This window comes from Protopterus annectens, chromosome 2.part0 (assembly GCF_019279795.1).
Source record: "Protopterus annectens isolate FY-2018-M chromosome 2.part0, PAN1.0, whole genome shotgun sequence".
Lineage (NCBI taxonomy): Eukaryota > Metazoa > Chordata > Ceratodontiformes > Protopteridae > Protopterus > Protopterus annectens.
In genome coordinates this window covers 816,169,739-816,189,880 of record NC_056728.1, presented here as the reverse complement: position 1 = coordinate 816,189,880, position 20,142 = coordinate 816,169,739, and the positions used below count along the sequence as shown (strand labels likewise).

General features: G+C 42.6%; 1 protein-coding gene across 2 annotated transcripts in view; it reads right to left on the bottom strand.

Moving 5' to 3' along the window:
- The window catches only part of PUM3 (pumilio RNA binding family member 3), a 907,478-nt gene that overhangs the window by 35,276 nt on the left and 852,060 nt on the right, over positions 1-20,142 (bottom strand). For both annotated transcript variants that reach the window (XM_044061088.1, XM_044061087.1), the window contains exon 17: positions 19,596-19,686. In XM_044061088.1, the coding sequence (XP_043917023.1) occupies positions 19,596-19,686 (91 nt within the window). The remainder of the gene's footprint in view (positions 1-19,595; positions 19,687-20,142) is intronic.

Sequence of the window (20,142 nt, the reverse complement as noted above, 5' to 3'; positions counted from 1 at the left end):
GTGAAGTAAGGATAGGCTGAATAGTTCCCTGGTCCATAAGGAACCCAAGGACCTGAGAAATGAGGAAGTTGTTCCAGATGAGGTTGGAGAATCTCTGAAAAAGAGGGAGAGACTTCCACACCATGAAGTAACCCTGATGATGATAGAACTCAAGAATCCAAAGAGATGAGATGTCAGTTTAGAAGGCAGAGGAAGAGCCGAAGGGACAAGGGGACCTGGTTGATAGGTAGGGGTGCAAGATGTCAACCGGAAGCGTGCTTGTCAGATAACGTAAACTTTTGAACCACAGAAGCCTGAGAAGAATTAGCAGCAGAATCTTGTCTACCATCTTTCCTGCCTTTAGTGGCCTGATGAAGCTGCCATGCATACAACAACAGACCTAGCAGGATAGTTCATCTGGAAATTAGGGATAGGGGACAGAAAATATGTTTAAGCTCTTGCAAAGCTTGACCTTTTCATAAAAAGACTTAAACATAGCAGCAGCAGTAGTACCACAGAGATTTTTATTATTTGGAAAAGCATCTAGCAACTTGGCCTTTACGTCTTCAGGTAATAACTGCAGGTGAAGCCAAATAACACCTCATAACAGACTCAAGGGCAGCAGCTCTGGAAGATGCATCAGCAGCATCACAGCTACCCTTGATAGAGTGATGAGCCACCTGAGAGGTAGAACCCAAAACAGACAGAGCAGAAGATTTTGCTTCAGAATCAGAGAGGTCAGAAATAACCTGACAAGGCTGGGCAATCAATGCCAGAGCATATCTGGGCATGTGGGGTCTGGTAATTTAAAGGCCAAAGAAGAAGCAGCATAAACCTTCTTAACAATTCCCATTGCCCCACTATCTTTATCTGAAGACAGAAGCTTGGAAAAGAGCAACAGTTTACTTGCCAGAAGAGACTGACACCACAGCAGGGACAGCACGACACAAATAAGAACCGACAACCCTCAGGAATCTTATACGAAGCAGCTCATAATACCTTTTCTGGATATTATACACTTGAGAAAAATCCCACTTAAAATATTCCCTCACTCTAGTTATAGTCTCTCAAAGAAAATTCCACACAACGAGACTCGGGACTAATGGACTCTTCTTCATGGGAACCATAAGCCAAAGGTAAAGCCATCTGGGAAGAGCAAGACAAGGATCCATTATCAAACTCTGAATCCTCACTTGAAGAATCAGGTTGCCTAGTCAGTTTGGAAGGAGTTGAAGTCCAAGGGAGGCACAGAAACCTCTTGAGGAGTCTTCAGGACCATTAAAGCATTAAACAGTCCCTGAGTAAACTACTGACATTACCTTTCAGGATTCATACCGCATACAGGATTATGCTTAGTTATTCTTGGTAGGGACGTCAACTCCAACACACATCAGTGGTTTTGACCCTTGATGAGATTCAGTGAGTACCGTGAACCTCTTACCTGACCAGAATCTGTGGAATCCTTCTAAGGCCCGCTGAAATAATCAACAGTTCCCCCTCGATGTTTGGAGCAGATGACAGCAAAGTTTCTGAGGACATACGAAAGGAAGGATCCATGCCGGCCTATGAGGGAGTCGCTGCAGAGGAATCTAATATGGACACCGGACGGCCTACAGAGCTATCACCAGCTTCTACAGAAATGTCCAGTGGAGGCAGGACAACCAAAGAATCTGACTGAGATTTCTTGGCCTTCTTCTTACTTAATGGTACCTCAGGCTTAGCAGATTCTGCCATGCTACCCTGGGCTAACAGTTTAAGCCTCTGATCCTCAAGTCAGATTGCCAAGGACAACAACCAGCTTTGAAGAGTGTTAGGCACAAATACTTTACAAATGCTACAGGATGTATAGTCGTGGGAAGCATCCAGACAAAAGACACTGTTCGTGACAATCCTTATGGAGTATCTGCCTCCCACACTGACATTCTCCCTTCTTGGACGATATGAATTGTAGGTAACCAAAAAAGAGCATGACCAAAAGAAAAAGAAAAAAAGATCCAAACAGAGCATTTATCTGATGGTTAGGTAATAAGCACGGTAAAAGGGCATTCAGACCGACAAATGACAGCGTTCGGACTGGCGGCAAAGAAGTCCTGTGTAACTGCTTTTATATGTCACCTTTATGTCCTACATCATTAACGGGAAACGTACATGTGATGTACGGTGTACACGAGATCGAAAGGCTTCGGTATACTGGATGGACATTGGGCTGTCCTTGGCAGGAGATCCCTAAAGTGAAGAATACTGCAACAGTGATGCAGAAAGACATCTTACCTGCCCAGCAAAGGAAAGTAAAGTTGTATACACTTACCATAAATGTAGATGTTCGAATGCATTCACTGCTGCAGTCATTATATTTGAGTAATCTGCTGGCAGGTTGCCCTCAGTCGGCCCGAATAACAAAGTCTCTGGTCCTGCATTTAATTCTGTTTTTCTTGCCCCAGATGTCAGGTGCCCCCCAAATGGGGAGCAAAAAAAAAAATATATATATATATATATATATATATATATATATATATATATATATAAACAGAAATATATGTAAATGCACTTCTAGCAACATTAACTTTACCTTCATCTAACAGCAAATACACCACAAAAGCTTTAGTATATAGTGAAGGAAAGAAAAGGTACAGAAAAAGGTACAGAAAAAGGGGGATGGCGGGTGGGTAACCCGGACTGCAACAGTGAATACACTCGAACATCTACATTTATGGTAAGTGTACACAACTGTACTATGTTCTTCGTGTTTCACATTAGGAGCTGCTATAAGGCCCTGCAGAACTGCAGTGGCAAAGCGTGCCCTGGATTTGGAGAAGAGAGACAAATGATAATACTATGTGAAGGCATGAACAGAGCTCCAAGTAGCAGCTTCTAGAATGTCTTTTGTTGGAACCCCTCTGTGAAAAGCTGCTGAGGTAGAGGCAGCCCTGGTGGAATGAGATCTGATCCCCTTGGGCACAGGTTTACCATGGTGTAGGTAGCAGAAATGAATGCAGTGGCTTATCCACTTACGAATAGTCTGCTTTGATATAGCCTTCCCCTCTGACCTTGCAGCAAATGCTACCAGTAGTTGCTCAGACTTTCTTAGAGATATGGTCTTGTTCAAGTAGAATCTTAGTTGTCTGTGTACGTCCAATGAATGCAGAATCCACTCCCCCTTGTTCTGCTGATTTGGGTAAAAACTTGGCAGGTGAATTGTCTGGTTAAGAGCCACACTGGATACCACCTTAGGCATAAAAGAAGGATTGGTCCTGAGGGACACCTTGTCCGGGTAAAATGTAATAAAAGGCTCCACAGCCATGAGAGCCTGTAGTTCTGAAACCCTTCTTGCTGAAGTGACTGCCAAGAGAAAAGCTGTTTTCCAAGATAGAACTTTTATATCCGCAGTAGCTGCTGGTTCAAAAGGAGGCAAGGTGAGTTTTTACAGCACAAAATTGAGGTCCCATGCAGGAGTTGGTGATCTTCTGGGAGGCCTTAAATTTTTGGCCCCTCTAAGATACTGTTTAAGCAGAGGATGAGAAAGAGGGGAGGCTCTGTGTTGTAATGAGCCGAGATGGCAGAGGCATGGATTTTTATTGAAGAAAAAGATAGGCCCTTGTCAAGCATCTCAGTCAAATATTGTAAAATCTGAGGAATATTGGGCTTTGCTGTGTCTGTTCCTTGTGCTTGGTTCCAAGCACAGAATCTCTTCCATTTATCAGCATAAGATTTTCTAGCACTAGGCCTTCTGGCTTCCAAAATGACATCCATCACAGATTTACTGAGAGGTGTTGTTTGAATAATTAAATGATCAGCCATGCTGCAAGGTTCAGTGTTTGGAGCGGAGTGTGCATAATTTGATTGTTCTGCTGAGACAGTAGATGAGGTATTTGAGGCAAGTACCAAGGGGGAAGTTGAGACATATTCCTTACAAGTGGGTACACCAGTGTTGTCGAGGCCAGTATGGAGCACTAGGATCATTTTTGTTTTTTCCTGTCCGACGTTTAGTAAGACCTTGGAGAGAAGAGGCAGAGGGGGAAAGGCATAGACTGATAGGTTTTTCCAACTGAAGGATAGGGCATCCACTTTCCATGCTTTTTTGTGATGAATTCTTGTGCAGAATTTGTTCAGCTGATAATTTTGGGGAGAGGCAAATAGATCTATGTCTGGGTTCCCTCAGTCCCGTGTTAACATGCTGAAGATTTGTGGATCCAGTTTCCATTTGTGTGGGTCCATAAGATTTCTGTTTAGGTCATCTGCCAGAGTATTTTGTTTTCCTGGCAGGAATTGAGCTTGAAGATGTAATTTGGTAAGTCAAAGCTGTGTTCCACAATGCCATGGCTAGTCTGTAAAAGGGGTAGGAATGTGTACCCCCCCTGCTTGTTTATGTACCACATAACCGTGGTGTTGTCCGTCTTTATCAGTAGTTGTCCTGGATGAAGTACGTCCTTGAAGGCATTCTGAACAGCTAGCATCTCTTTCTGGTTGATATGCAGATGCATTTGTTTTGGGCTCCATTTGCCATGAATGCATCTCCCCGCCAGGTGGGCCCCCCAAGCATAGTCTGATGCGTCTGTAATTAGGGCTTGGGTGGCAGGGGGTAGAGTGAATGACAGTTCCTTGTTTTGTTGACATGTCTCCGCCCACCAAAGGAACTCCTGTTGTAGGCAGGGAATGAGAGGAATCATTGTTTCCAGACTGTGACAATGTTGACTCCATAAACTTTTTAGGTACCATTGAAGTTTCCTCATATGCAGTCTTGCATATGGAATTAGTAGAATGCAGGATGCCATGAACCCCAAAGCCTGCAGAATTTGTCTTGCAGATAACCATTGCTATTTGTTTGAAGTATATTGTCAGTTGCCTTTGTTTGTCTGGCGTAAGGTAAGCCATCTGGGCAGTTGTAGTCAAGCTTGCACCCAGGAATGTAATTGGTTGAGAGGGTACCAGTTGGGATTTATTTTTTATTGTGTACCCTAGGCATGTTAGAAGCCTTTTTACAAACGCCAGATGTTGAAGAAGTGTGTCCTTGTCCTCTGCTTGAATGAGACAGTCATCCAGATAAGGATAAATTTGTATTCCTCTTTGTCTGCAGAATGCAATTACTGGTGCCAGGCACTTTGTAAAGACCTTGGGTGCAGTAGATAAGCCAAAGGGCAGTGCAGAGAATTGGTAATGCAAAAAACCTGCCTTGAAGCGGAGGTATCTTCTGCATGATTCCCTTATTGGGATATGCAGGTATGCCTCTTACGTCTAGAGTCACTAACCAAGCGTTTCTGCCCAGCATAGGCAGTAGCTGTTGTAAAGTCAGCATTTTGAATTTTGGAATGTCCAAGAATGTGTTCAAAATCGATAAATCCAGTATTGGACGCCAGTAATTTCTTTTCTGGGTACCAGGAAAAGTCTTTAATAAAAACCTTGTCCTTTTTCCTTTTCTGGTACTGGTTGAATAGCCCTCCTATCCATGAGGGACATAACTTCTTTCTGAGCCTCTGCCCACTGATTTTGTAGCAGATCTGGCCAACCATTTGGAATTGGCAAAGTATGGAAATGAAATCTGTACCCCTGGGATACTATGTTTAAATACCCACTTGTCCTGGGTAATTAACTGCCAATTTTGAGCATGAGGTGCTAGTCCCCCCCAAGGAGGCTGCCAAAAGATAAGTGCTTGGTGATGGTAGAGGAAAGTCATTGAAACTGCTTACTGTAGGGTTGTCCTTTGTTTCCTCCAGATTTGGAGGTGGAGGTACCCCATTGCTTTGACCTGCAAGAACTCTGTGATTGGTATCTGGAGCTTTCTGAGCGCCTGAATTTGCCTTGAGTGGCTCTGTTGGACACAGGAAAGGACCAATTTTTAGTAGGCCAGTGCCTACTGAACCTGGGTGGCTGCACTTGCAAGAAATCTTTTACAGTTTGCATAGATTTAGCTTTGTCTTCCATTTTCTTTAAAACCTCTTCTGCCTTATTATCAAACAGAGTGTCAGGCTGCAAGGGGGCATCCAACAATTTAGCTTTCACATTATCAGGGAGATTTTGCTCCTTGAGCCAGAGATGCCTTCTAATCACAGATCCAGTAACTGCGGCCCTGCAAGAGGCCTCCAAGGAATCAAAACCACATTGCAAAGTATGCTTTCCAACCTGTTCTGCTGAATGCAATAATTCTTGTAACTCTATTTTCCACACAATCAGAAATCAACATCATTTTCTGTTTCAGTAGGCCCATAACATGCTGTTGATATTTAAGCATATGAAACTGGCAGTTTAAGGCTCTGATTGCCAAGGTAGCAGATGTATAAACCTTCTTTCCTCATCTATCCAGCGCCCTGGAATCTCTATCAGAGGGGGTAGGATTTTTGGCTGTAGAGACCTTAACACCCTTGGGACTCTGTGAAATAGTCTCAGGGTCAGCAACAGGATTTTTGAATAGAAATTTGTGGGAGTCAGGAACCCTGTAATATCTGTCTGGCTTACTAGGAGCCGGAGGTAGAGAATCAGGGGCCATGCTTGATTCTGAAAACACACCATCAACAATGTCTAATACAGGAGGTATAGCTAAAGGCCTTTGCTGAAGAAGAAGAAGGAAATCCACACAACTCTTTTTTTGATTCAGAGAAGTCCTGACTCTTCCAGTGAAAATGTTCCCTTAAAGTATGCAAAGTTTCTCCAAAAGGAGGAGATGCAGATAGGATGGATTCCTCTGCATCAGAATCCTCATAGGGTGGAATGGAAAATTCCTGATCAGAAGAGGAATCAGAAGAAAAGGAAACCTGACCTGAAGATTCATAATTAGTGCCTTACCTAGGCCTCTTAGCGGGGGGAGGGGGGATTGGAAACCCCTGACCAAGGTAATTAAGTCCTCAGCCATTTTGATCATCCGTTTTTTAGGCATAGAAAATGCTTTTGACCTTGTTTTTGAGGCTGGCGTCGGTTTTATATAAAAGTGTTGAGGCCTGAAAACACCCTCAGAAGCTGGTGCCTGCTCAGTGGCTCCAGACCCATTCAAGGGAGAGACATCCGTGGGGTCAATACTCTGAGAATCTCATGGCATACCGGACTCCGAATGGGTCTCGGTAGAAGCCTGCAACTCAAACGTAGCGGGTATCAGGGTCTGCGAAAGCGCCTCACTGAGTACCAGCGAACCGGCGACTGGCTTAGGAGAAGCTTCGTCATCGGTTTTGGACCTCAACGGTCTGTCTCCGTCTTTTTCTTTGCATTTTTTGTGAACTCCGGTAGTCGAATTGCTAACCAACGGCATTTCAGGATAATTAAATCTTGATCCAAAATATTTAGAAGCAAAACTATACCAACGCTTAATAGTGCGTTGGTTAAATTTAGCACAAAACTGACAGCAAGGCACATTATGATCTGGGCCTAGGCAAGGAATACCGTATAAATGAAAATCCTTATGAGGTATTTGCTTCCCACAAGTAATGCAATTATTAACTTTTGTTGACATTGGTAAGGAGCAAGAAAAAGTTTCCCCAACGGGGTACTTAGCTTTGTTTGAAACTCGAATGCGAAAATTTTAGGAGTCGGCAGACTGGCACTTGCAAACTGCTTCTGCTTCGGGCACCGCGCGGCAAGAAAGACTGAATAAAATGACGTCGGTTGCATGTTTTATATCCCTGATGACCTGATGTCATGGAAAAGGAGACAGCGGCCGACCCAAGACTTTGTTATTCGGGCCGAATGAGGGGAAAACTGCCAGCAGATTACCCAAATGTAATGACTGCAACAGTGAAACACGAAGAACATCTGGACAAACGGACAGTCAATCCTCAAAAGCATCAGAGGAGCATATTCTTCAGCAGCTTAAAAACTGGGAAGGGCTTGGTGCTCAAACTTCTCTTTTAGACAGTTCAGCTTGAGCTGTCTGGCAGTTTGGGTGTGTGGAAGGTGCCATGAAGCTTTGGAAGCTGGTTGGCTGTTATATCCTTGGGAGGATATAACCCATACAGTTAAGGCTCCTGCAGCAGTGATCAATATGTATACAACTTGATTTGACTTGTATATAATGTTTGTTTAATTTACTATCAATATACATTTCTAATGCTTCTGTTTTCGAGCCACAGGCTGAAATGACAAACCTAAACAGTAGAGAAACAGGATTCATATTAATCTTAGGAATATCAAAAAGAAAGTACAGATGTGTACACTTACCATAAATGTAAATGTTCAAGTGTATTAATTGCTGCAGTCATCACATTTGGGTTATCCCTGGCAGGGTAGCCCTTGGCCGGCAGGAATACCAGAGGCTTAGTATTTCTGCGTCAGTTGCTGTCTCTCCAGGACTGCCATCAAGTCGTCAGGAGTATAAAGTAAGGTAGCCGATGCCATTACATCAGTTTTGCTTGCCCTAACCTGTCAGGAGCCCCCAAGTGGGAGCCAGGTTCTGTTGGAAGAACCCCACCAGTAGAAAGTAAATACCAATATGTTCCTGGTAAGGAAAGAGAAGAAACAAGAGGGGGAAGGATAGAGGGAAACCAGGACTGCAACAGTGAATACACTTGAATATCTACATTTATGGTAAGTGTACACAACTGTACTACGTTTTAGTATTTCACTGTTGCAGTCATCGCATTTGGATAGATTCCCAAAACTGAGGAAAAGGGTGGAGGCAGTCAAGACAACTAGGGGCTGGCTAGGAATCCCTGCAAGACTGCAGAGGCAAACCCTGCTCTGGATTTGGAGAAGATAGGCAGGTGGTAATGTGTGAACAGATGTCCAGGTGGCAGCCTCCAGGATGTCCTTGGTGGGGACTCCTTTGAGGAAAGCTGCAGAGGTGAAGGCTGCTCTGGTGGAGTGAATCCTGACCCCTTGGAGGGAGGCTTTTGGTGTTGTTTGTAACGGAAATGGATGCAGTGTGCTATCCATTTGTACATGGCTTGTTTGGAGATGGCTTTACCCTCTGCCCCTGCAGCAAAGCTAACCATCAATTGATCAGACTTTCTGAAGGATTTAGTTCTGTTTAAATATAATCTGACCTGCCTGTGCACATATAGATGGGTGCAGGATCCTTTCCCCCTTGTTCTGTGGGTTAGGGAAAAAGATGGACAAATGAATGGATTGGTTGAGAGCCACACTGGACACCACCTTGGGCATGAAGGATGGGTAAGTCCTGAGGGATACTCTGTCAGCATGGAAGACTAAGGGTTCCACAGCCATGAGTGCTTGCAGCTCAGAGACCCTTCTGGCTGAAGTGATGGCCAGAAGGAAAGCTGTCTTCCAGGAGAGAAATTTTAGCTCTGTTGAAGAGGCAGGTTCGAAGGGGGGGGGGGTGAGCTTTCCAAGACAAAATTAAGGTCCCAAGCTGGGGTTGGTGCTCTTCTGGATGGCCTCAAGTTGCTAGCCCCTCTTAGGAACTGTTTGATCAGCCAGTAAGAGAAAAGGGGCTGCTCAGTGGGAAAATGGGCAGAGATAGCAGAGGCATGAATTTTAATAGAGGAAAAGGAGAGTCCACTGTGTAGCAAGTCAGCTAAGTAATAAAGGATAAGAGGGAGGGAGGGCTGTGCCGTATTGGCTCCCTTAGCATGAATACAGGTGCAGAACCTTTTCCATTTGTCAACATAAAACTTCCTAGTGCTAGGGCATCTGGCCTCACATATAACATCTAGAACCTGTTTGCTGAGGTTGGCAGATTGATCGGGGGTTAGGGAACAAGCCAAGCTGCCAAACTGAGTGCCTGCAATTGGGGATTTATGAATTCCCCTTCCCTCTAGGTCAGGAGGTTTGGAGTCTCAGGGAGTTGCCAAGGTGGCAGAGGGAACAGGCTGCGCAGCAAGGGGTACCAGTGCTAGCGAGGCCAGTCTGGCACTATAAGAATTGTCCTTGGTTTTTCCTCCTTTATTTTGAGCAGTACCCTGGGGATGAGAGGTAGTGGAGGAAAGGCATAGACCGATAGACTGACCCAGGGGAAGGACAGGGCATCCACTTTCCAAGCCATGCTGTGATGCTCCCTGGTGCAGAACTTGCTGAGCTGATGGTTGGTGTGGGAGGCAAAGAGGTCGACCTTGGGGGTGCCCCATTTCTGAGTTATTTGGGCGAAGGTTCTTCTGTTGAGCTGCCACTTGTGTGGGTCCAGAAGATTTCTGCTTAAGTGGTTCACCAGAGAGTTGAGAGAACCTGGTAGGAATTGTGCTAACAGGTGGAGTTGCATGGCAGAGGCTGTGTGCCAAAGGGTCATGGCCAGCCTGCATAGAGGGTAGGACTGAGTCTCTCCGTGCTTGTTGATGTACCACATCACAGTTGTGTTGTCTGTTTTGATCAGGAGAGCTCCTGGGGAGAGAAGGGGCTTGAAAGCTATCAAGGCGTGCTGGACAGCCATCATTTCTTTTTGGTAGATGTGCAGATGGATTTGCTGTGGGCTCCATTGTCCCTGTGTGCACCTGCCGTCCAGGTGTGCACCCCAGGCTTAATCTGATGCGTCTGTGGTGAGGTCTGGGCAACGTAGCCCTTTGTTGAGGGAGCATGCTGTTGCCCACCAAAGAAAATCTTTTCTGAGGCAAGGAATTACAAGCATAAGGTCTTGAGAGTGTTGACACCAAAGGCTTTTTAGATACCATTGAAATTTCCTCATATGCAGTCTGGCATATGGAATGAGTAGAATGCAAAACGTCATGAACCCCAGAACCTGCAGGATTTTCCTTGCAGATAGTTGGGGTTTGGTGGCTAGTTGAGAGAAGTAGGTTGTCAGGAAGGTTTGCTTTTCTGGTGTAAGGAATGCCATCTGGGATGCTGTGTCCTGGCTTGCTCCCAGGAATATAATCTTTTGGGTGGGTACCTGTTTGGATTTCTTTTCGTTGACTGTATAACCCAGGGAGATTAGTAGGGACTTTACAAAGGCCAGGTGCTTGAGCAGCTGCTCCTGGCTGTCTGACTGAATCAGGCAGTCGTCTAAGTAAGGGTAAATTTGGATATTCCTTTGCCTGCAAAAGGCAAAGGCCGGAGCCAGGCATTTTGTGAAAACTCTGGGAGCAGTAGATAAAACCAAAGCGAAGCGCAGAGAGCTGAAAGTGCTGAGATCCTGCCCTGAAACGGAGATATTTCCTGGATGATTCCCTGACGGGAATGTGAAGGTAGGTTTCCTGTAGGTCTAGGGTGGCTAGCCTGGAGAGCATTGGCAGCAGCTGCTGGAGGGTGAGCATTTTGAATTTTGAGATCACCAGGAAGGTATTTAGAATGGATGGATCAAGGATGGGGTGCCAGGTGCCCTCTTTCCTGGGTATCAAAAAAAGTCTGGAGTAGAAACCTTGGCCTTTCTGCTCTGCAGGAACGTGCTCTACTGCCCTCATGGAGAGCAGGAAAAGGACTTGCTTTTGTGACTCTGCCCACTAGTTTTGAGGTAGATCTGGGAACCCTTCTGGAGTTGAAAGGGTGTGGAAAGAAAATTTGTATTCCTGGGACACTATGTTGAGAACCCAGCAGTCATTGGTAATGGTGGCCCAAGTGTTTGCATGAAAGGAGAGCTTTCCTCCTACTGGTAAGTGGAGGTGGGCAGGGGGGGGGGCAGAGTTCATTGTGAGTTCTTACTATAAGGGGGTGGCTTAGAACTCCCTGGTTTTGAAGTGGAGGTAGTCCACTGCTTAGATCTCTTAATTCCCTGTGGCTGCTGTCTGTCGGGTCTGGCTCCCCAGGGTCTAGGCTGAGCTGACCTGGTGGGAGCAGGAAAGGACCAGTGCTTGGAGGGACAATGCCTGCTGAACCTGGGTGGCTGGACCTGTAAGAAATCCTTAACTGTTTTGCATAGATTTTGCTTTTTCTTCCATCATTTTTAAGACCTCTTCTGCATTAGTGCCAAATAGGTTGTCTTGGTGCAAGGGGGCATCCAACAATTCAGATTTAACATGATCTGGCAAGGGCTGTTCCTTAAGCCATGCATGCCTTCTGAGGACAGAACCAGTGACTGCTGCCCTGCAAGAAGCTTCTAGGGCATCAAAGCCACAGTGCAAGGTGTGTTTAGTTACTTGACTTGCACAATGCATTAACTCTTGTAACTCTTTAGATTCTGCACAAGCAGGAAAGTAAGACATTTTATGTTTGAGGAGTTTCAGGTTATGTTGCTGAAATTTTAGGATATGAAACTGACAATTTCGTGCTCTGATAGCAAGAGTAGCTGAGGTGTATACTTTTTTATCCCATCTGTCTTGTGCTCGGGAATCCTATCTGAGGGTGTGGGATTCTTAGCAGAGGTTGCTTTAATTCCTTTAGGCCCTTAAGAAATTACCTCAGGGTCAGCAGTAGGACTTTTAAAAAGAAACTTGTGAGACTCAGGGATTCTGTAATACCATCTGGTTTTCTGGGTGCAGGAGGTAGGGTGTCAGGAGTCAAGCTGGATTCAAGGAAAACATCCTCCAAAACATCCAGGACTGGGTGGGATGGCCAGGGGTCTGTGCTGTGGAAGATCTAAGAATTCCCAGAGTCTCATTTTAGACTGAGGGTAGTCCTGACTTTCCCATTGGAAATGCTCCCTTAAGGTGTGAAGGGTTTCCCCAAAGGAAAAATCCTCTGAGGGAGAGGCTGAAGGAATGGAATCCTCTGCATCAGAATCCTCTTAATCAGACAGGGTTTGCATGTCTTCATACTCAGATGCATCAGAGTCATCGGACTCCTGTTCTGACAAAACTACAGGGGACAGATCTCTTTTTCTTTTGGAAGGGGTAGCTTGGTTTCCCCTGATTAGCATGATAAGGTCTTCCGCCCTTTTAAGCATTTGAGACTGAGGCAAGGAAGCAGGTGCCTGAGATTCTGTCGTTGGTTTCTTGGGTGTGGTTCATAACCTGGGCCTAAGAAACTCGGTAGTTTTCAAAAGAACGGTAGTCGCGAAAGAAGTCAGTGGTTTGTTTCTAGTATCAGTAAGTGCGAAGGCCTTCCTCGGAAGCCAATGCCTGCTCAACGGCTCCGGATCCATCCAAGGTAGAGACGACCACAGGATCCTTAGTCAAAGAAGAGTTCTGCGGCATACCGAACTCCGAAACGGTCTCGGTAGCGGCATGCAAATCCACAGGAGCGGGAATCAGGGGCTGCGAAAGCACCTGAGTACCGGAGAACTGACGACTAGCTTAACGGGAGTGACGTCGGTAGATTTGGACCTGTGCGGTCTGTCTCTGTCTTTATCTTTACATTTTTTCGGAAGATCTGCTGTCGGATGGCTTACCGAAGCCATATCGGAATTCGAGGACTGTAAGCAAAAATATCTAGCTACAATAAGGGCCCGACGACGTATAGTTCTGGCACTGAACAAAGCACAGAAGCGACAGCATGGGGATGTCGTGGTTTGGGCCTAAGCAAGTGACGCAGTAAGAATGAAAGTCTCGGTGTGGTATTTGCTTTCCACAGGCGAGACAAATGTTAACTTTTTCTGACATCGGTTAGTGGAAGAAAAAAGGATCCACAACAGGCTGCTTAGCTTTAGAAGACTTCAGCTTCAATTCGGAAGACGAAACTCAGGTAGCGGCCGACAGGCACTCATGCAAACTGCTTCTGCTTCAGGCTCCTCGGCAAGAAAGACTGATGTAATGGCGTCGACTGCCTTACTTTATAGTACTGATGACCTGACATCAGTCCTGGAGTGACAGCAACCGACACAGAAATACTAAGCCTCTGGTATTCAGGCCGGCCGAGGGCTACCCTGGCAGAAAACCTAAATGTAATGACTGCAACAGTGAAACACGAAGAACATCTCCAATTCTGGAATGGTTACATGTGAAAAAGTTATCAGTTAATTATTTATTTACTTCTGTGCCTAATTTCATTCACTGTTACTTTCCTATAACAATTTTCAGCCCTCAAGAATGAGTTAACAGTAGTCATGAAGTTACATTATTCAGTCAAAGGTTGCCACCTCTATCAGCCTTCATATATCTCACAGTCATAGAACATTTTTACAGGAAGAACATTAGAAAGGAGATATGAACTGTGTAAATAGCAGAAAATAACTCTTGCTGGCAGGAGCTAGGAATGCCTTTCAAGCCATGGGGGGCTTCCAAGGAATAATGTCTTAACTGAAGATGAATGACAAGGATATCCCAACTGTAGACTACAAAATCATCAGATCATATTTGCCGAGTTTGCAAAAATGTATTTGTCTCCGTTTACTGGGAAGGTCCAACTAGGTAATACCCATTTTCAGCGGAGGCCCGGGGAGGAAAGCTCCATTTGCTTACATTGCATTATACCAAGTTCCAGTCAAACAGCGCGGTTACATTTCTATTTACATTTGTACTCCAACAGTAGTTAAATTTCTATTTACATTTATACACAAACAGAAATTACATTTATACATATACATTCTAAGATTTTACAGAGGTAGAAGTTACTAAAGAGAAAGCACACATGCAAATTAGCGGATAGTGCAGGCAGCAGTTATGGATAAAAGTTGTTTTGTCATTTAAGTAAGAGGTTGAGAATATCATGTTTAAGGAGAGTATCTGGATAGTATTGTACAGTGAAAAAGTTTTAACCCTGTAATGAGCTTGTACAAGACCAGGGTTAGTTAACATGTCATTTAAGCAGTGGTTTAAAACTACTGAGGTTGTCAGAATTTTATTTGTATGGGGATACTATTCCAGAGTTTAGCAATGCATTGGGAGTAGAGCGAGTCTCCTGCAACATTATTTAACTTGTATGTAAGTAATAAAAATTTGTTACTAGAATGGGGAAGCCCCCTGCTGGACAGTAAGGTGGTAATAAGTTTTGTAGCACAGGGCATTTTTCTGGATGATGAACGAGTTTGTATGCTGTGGTCAGTTGTGGATATGTTAGGCAGTTGTGCAGCTCAAGTCAGTTTAATTACTTTAAGCAAAGACAATGGTGGGTCCTATGAGGGAGACTGGTGGCAAATTTAGCTATTTTATTGTAGCAGGAGGCATGTTTCTATCTTTGAGTATTGTTTTAAGTTTGTTAGGATAGGAACAGCATATAAGAGAGTCAGCAGGAAGAAGGTGGTGGCTAGAATTTTTCTTGCAGTATCTGTAAGGAATCCATTGATCCTATAAAGGCATCCTAGTTTATGGTGTGTAGATTTAATGGTGTGCAGTACATGGTGATCATATTTGACACTGTCGTCGCCTAGAAATTTACTGAGAGTTGCAGTTTCAGTGACAGTATAACTTGCTGACTTTATGGTAAAAGACTGCTTTTGACTTTAGGGTAATGTCTACTATAGTGTTACGCACTTATCAGACGTGCCACAGAGCTTTCATTTTGGCAACTTTTCGAAGTGAAAAGCATTAACTTCGTTTTCTTGGGACTGAGAAGGAGGTTTGATTCTTTGAGCCAGGTTTCTACAGAAGGGAAAAAGATTTTTGGGTAATGTCTTGGAGCTTATTTATTGCTGAGGCCGCACATATTAATGTTGAGTTGTCTGCATAATGAACTAAATTAGCACGGAGAGTGGAGGTGCAGAGGTCATTAATAAATACATTAAATAGTACAGGACCCTGGATAGTGCCCTGAGGGACACCTGTAGTAACTGGTTGAAAGGATGAGTAGGTTTGTTATTTAATGGTTTGCTGCCTTCCAGACAGGTAACTAAGGAACCACAATAAGGAGTACTGTGAAAGTCCTATTGTTGAGAGTCGAATGAGCAGTTGCTGGTACAATCCAGCGATACAGTATCAAATGCCTTTGACAAGTCTAAGAACAGGGTGGACACAAGCAGACCATTGTTTCTATGTCTGTTTATTATACTGGTAAAATGTAAATATAGTAGTGCAATAGTGGTGCTGTGCTGGGGTCTAAAACCATGTTGTGCATCTGAGACCAGGTTATTTGAGGTTAGGTATTGCAACAGCTGCATGTGGATGCAATTCTCTAACATTTTGGAGAGGGGGAGAGAATCGCTATTGTTATGTAGTTATTAAACTCTGTAGATGTGCCACCTTTGTGCAGTGGTATGATGTAAGATTTTTCCCACAGTGATGGAACGTATCTTTCTGCTATGGACCTATTAATTAGTATGGACAGACAGAAAGCTATGACTTCTGCAGCCTTTTTTTAGGTAGTCTGATGGTTGCTGGTCTACAGCTATACAGAGGTTGCTTTTAGTTTAGGGAGCAACTTCCATATAAGTGAGGTAGGCACTGGACTAAAACTGAAGAGCTGTGGATGTTTTTTATTGGACAGGGGTAGAGTGAGGGGGGCAGATATGTTAGTGTCTAAGAGAGATCATATTGATTGTATAAAGTAGGAATTAAACTGTGTGGGGACAAAGTCTGTTGTATTGTCTGTTTTTGGAGAGGGACTAGTGCTCTTGTCAGGGTGGAGTAGTTTTATTCAGTGATGACCAAAAAAATTTTTGGGTTGTTTATATGTTTGTCTTGTAGGTTGGTATACTACGTTTGTATATCCTGTTTGACGTGGAGTTTTGCAAGGTTTCTAACTTGCCTAAATTGCTGGAGGGCACAGAGTTCTATTTTTATACCATTTTTTCCAGGCTTTATCCCTTTTTATCATGACTTGTTTCCTTTGTCAGCCATGGTCCAGGGTTACACGTTACTCTTTTATTACGTACTGGTGCTAGATTATTTATGGTCTGTAAGAATATGTTATTAAAAGTGTTCTACAACAGTATTTATCTAGTGGCACTGTTCTAAGTACATTCCAGTTATGTTTCACTGAAAATATCTTTGCTGAAATTGGTTGTATTTAGTATTTTATTATAGATAATATGTTTATCTAGGTTATGGTGAGTTCTAATAGCATATGTTGGTATGTGATCACTTATGTTATCTGAGAGGCAGCCTACTTTTGTCAGTTTGTCTGGTTTGTTTGTAAGAATCCAATTTAATGTTGAATGTCTCCCTGAAGTTTTACTGATTCTAGCAGGTGTGGTTATTAATTGTCTGAAGTTGTACAAGTTTATGGATTTGGGGGGGGGGGAGTAGAATTTATGAGCTGCCAGTCTATATTTAAGTCTCCAAGTATTACAGATTTATGGTTAATTTGTTGGGATATCCAATACAGGATGCTTTCAGCAGTATCAGCATTACTCCCTGGTGGTATATAAATTGCTGTTAAATATTCAGTTTTCCTATTGTTGATTTTTAGGAGTATTAGAAGTTCAGTATTGTTAAATTTCGGTAATTCTTGTGGAAATAAGGTAATGGTTAGATAATTTTTACAGCTGATTGCTACACCACCTGCAGGCTTGTTTTGTCTGTCATGCCTGAGTATATTGTATTCTGGGGGAGGATAGATCTCATTCTTTCTTTTTTAACAAGGTTTTCATAGCTATGACTACATCAGAAGTGTATGTTGCAAGGTTGGCATGTACGTCATGGATTTTATTGCACATACTTTTTAGGTTCATATTTAGTAAGGTGAGTTTGGATTCTGTTTTTTGCTGAGATGCATTAGGTAACTGGTTTACTTTGGGGTTGGAAGTGATGGTTTTGTGAACAGTGGGACCAGTGTTGGGGTGAATATCTCTGCTAATTTTTGAATTTACATTTTACAGAGGGAAGAGTGTGGCCAGTTATATTTTAGTCTTGGTTTGGTATTTGATCGTAAATTTGTACACTTACTTTTACGATATTTTTAGAAAAATAAATCAGATGTTTGTTTGTAGAGATGGTTGTTACAGAGAAAGACAGGCTGGGTAGATGTTGATATTCTTTGTGAGGACTGGTTGAAGTCTCAAGTATTTAAAAGAGGTAGACTGGATAATGTTGACAAAGGCTAGTGGAGTGAGAAGAAAAAAGTAAAATAATCTGACTTGGAGGCATCTGATTTAACTTGGGTTTTATCTTGGTTGTAAATTAGGATAAAAATGTTAGGAGGGTAGTGGGTTGGTTGTAGAGATGTAGATGAAAAATGTTTTGAGTACGTAGATCTTGACATTTCTTTTTTCAATCCAAAATTACATTCACAAGCCTTATTTTCATGAAAATGTCTGATAGCATATCCATTCAGTAGACATTTAAAAAGATAGCCAATTCTGGCTTGATAACATGCCAATACATGCCCTGAATAAAAAGTAATGCCAGCACCAGGAAATAAGATCCAATCAGCTCATCTTTAAAAAAGGCTGTGAAGATGGGCTGGGGACTGACTTTGTTGTCCCTTCCATGCCAGCAATTCTTACTGAAAAGGACTCTATTTCCTTTTTTGATAATGTTACCTTGGTGTGAATGTCTGATTGTTAAGGACTTTGACAGGCTTAGAAAGGAAGCAATGAAATACGGTGGAGAGTATTAGTCAGACTACGAGGATCTATTCCAGATTTGAAGAAAATTAAGTAAGAAAGCAAGCTCACTGTCACAGCGCACTTTGTACTTATGGTACAATTCTTTTATTGTGGATGTTGTGTGACAGCAGTACCACAGGGAATGTTCTGCTTATTGACTGGTATGTCAGTCTGACCTTCGTTTAGTCGCTACTTGTTTTTCTGCACAGCACTGTGTTATGTGGTCAGCTCACTGTCTTTGCTTTCTCATTACTTTCAGCTAGCTTGTTTGGGAAGTTCTGTCCAACTTCAGTAAATGAAGGATTAGTGAGACTTTTGACAGTTGGAATACTGTAGAGCTTGACTGGTTCTGCTTGACTATCTCCTTTCGTTAAACCACTGGATTACAAATGTTTTGGTTATTGCCAAAGTTCTCAATTGTTGCTTCATCTGCATTCAGTTTGAGAACCTGTAGCTAACCTAGCTATTGCTCTGGCAAGCTTTTCGTCATATGTTTTTATTTTTTTGGTTTTAAGAGTGACCTTTTTTAACAAGTGATGCCATACAATTAAGCAATTACTTCAGTATTACTGACCTTAAAACCAGGCAGAAATGTTATTTTCTTTGTATTTTATGTTAGTTGTCTTCAATAGCTTACTAGCTCGATTACAGGGCAATAAGTTGCCATACCTTTGAACAGAAATGTCAATTACACTGACTCAAAGCAATCAAAACACAAATTCATTGGTTAATCTGCAAACTGCAATGGAAGTCACTGTTTCACCAAACATGTATTCAAACAACCGTGATACAAGTCATTTTGTTTTGCTGTTGCATGTCTCGTACAAGTGTTGGCACCCCCTCATAACTTTATATATACCAAAACTGCACAACTGTGGGGAAAAGGAGATATTTCCTAAACTCTACTACAATTCAATCATGCCTTTCTGCACGTTTTTTTCTATCAACTTAGCATTCAGCTAAAAGGCAGAAGTTGTCCATTAGTCAAACAAAATAACTTCAGCCATATTACTTGTTCCACTTGATCTTAAGTAAATTTTCTCTGCTCATTTATTTCTTTGTCTTTGTGTTGTGAAATGCTTAACAGTAAGCACTTAAAAGACTGACCGACTCTTAAAACATGAAATTATTCAAAAAAAAAAAACAAAACAAAAAAAAAATACATATTTCTTAAAGATATGACTTTACAAAGTGGCAACCCCTTCAGTTAAAAAGTGATTACAGTTCATGCTTCCCCTCCCAAACATGTTCTACTCCTCTTATCACTGCTGAGATCACCTACCTAAATACTACAATGTGATATGTAGCACATAAATGCAGGAAACTGTACCCTGAGAGCAAGTCAGAGAGCTTGAAACTGGCTAAAAAAGCCCTCAGTGTTGCAAAACGATGTGATCAAGTAAAATAATTTTTTATGTCTGTAATACATATTGCAAAGAAAATATCAACTCACCAGCAAAGAATGATAGCTCCACGGTTAACCATTGCCCAGGCTTTCATTTTTTCAGTGCCTACACCTTCTACCAATGTTTCTGCAAAGCACTCTATAGGAAGAAAAGGTAAAGTTTGGCCTCTGCAACACTATATCATTACAGTTCCAGCTACCTTTCACTAGTAAATCCACGTAATAGTTGAACTATTCATTGAAGATTCACCTACACCAGGGAAAGGTAAGGTAAAACTACTTGCAACTTTCACAATGCATACTTTGACAAAATAAAACCTATATTTTAATTATAATACTATAAAAAGGCTAAAATAACCCACCAAATAAATAAAAACTCAAACAATACCAACAGAATGTAAATATAAACATTACAATAAGAAACTGTAACAGGTTCATGGACAGTCACCATATCGGGTGATCGTTAAGCCTTCTGTAATGAATTTAACAGCCATCAGCACCTAGCATGCATAGTCTCATAAAAACTTTTAAGTCTCTGTAATCACAGTGTATTTATTTACCATTTATTTATCGGAAAGTCCGACTTGGAACAAAG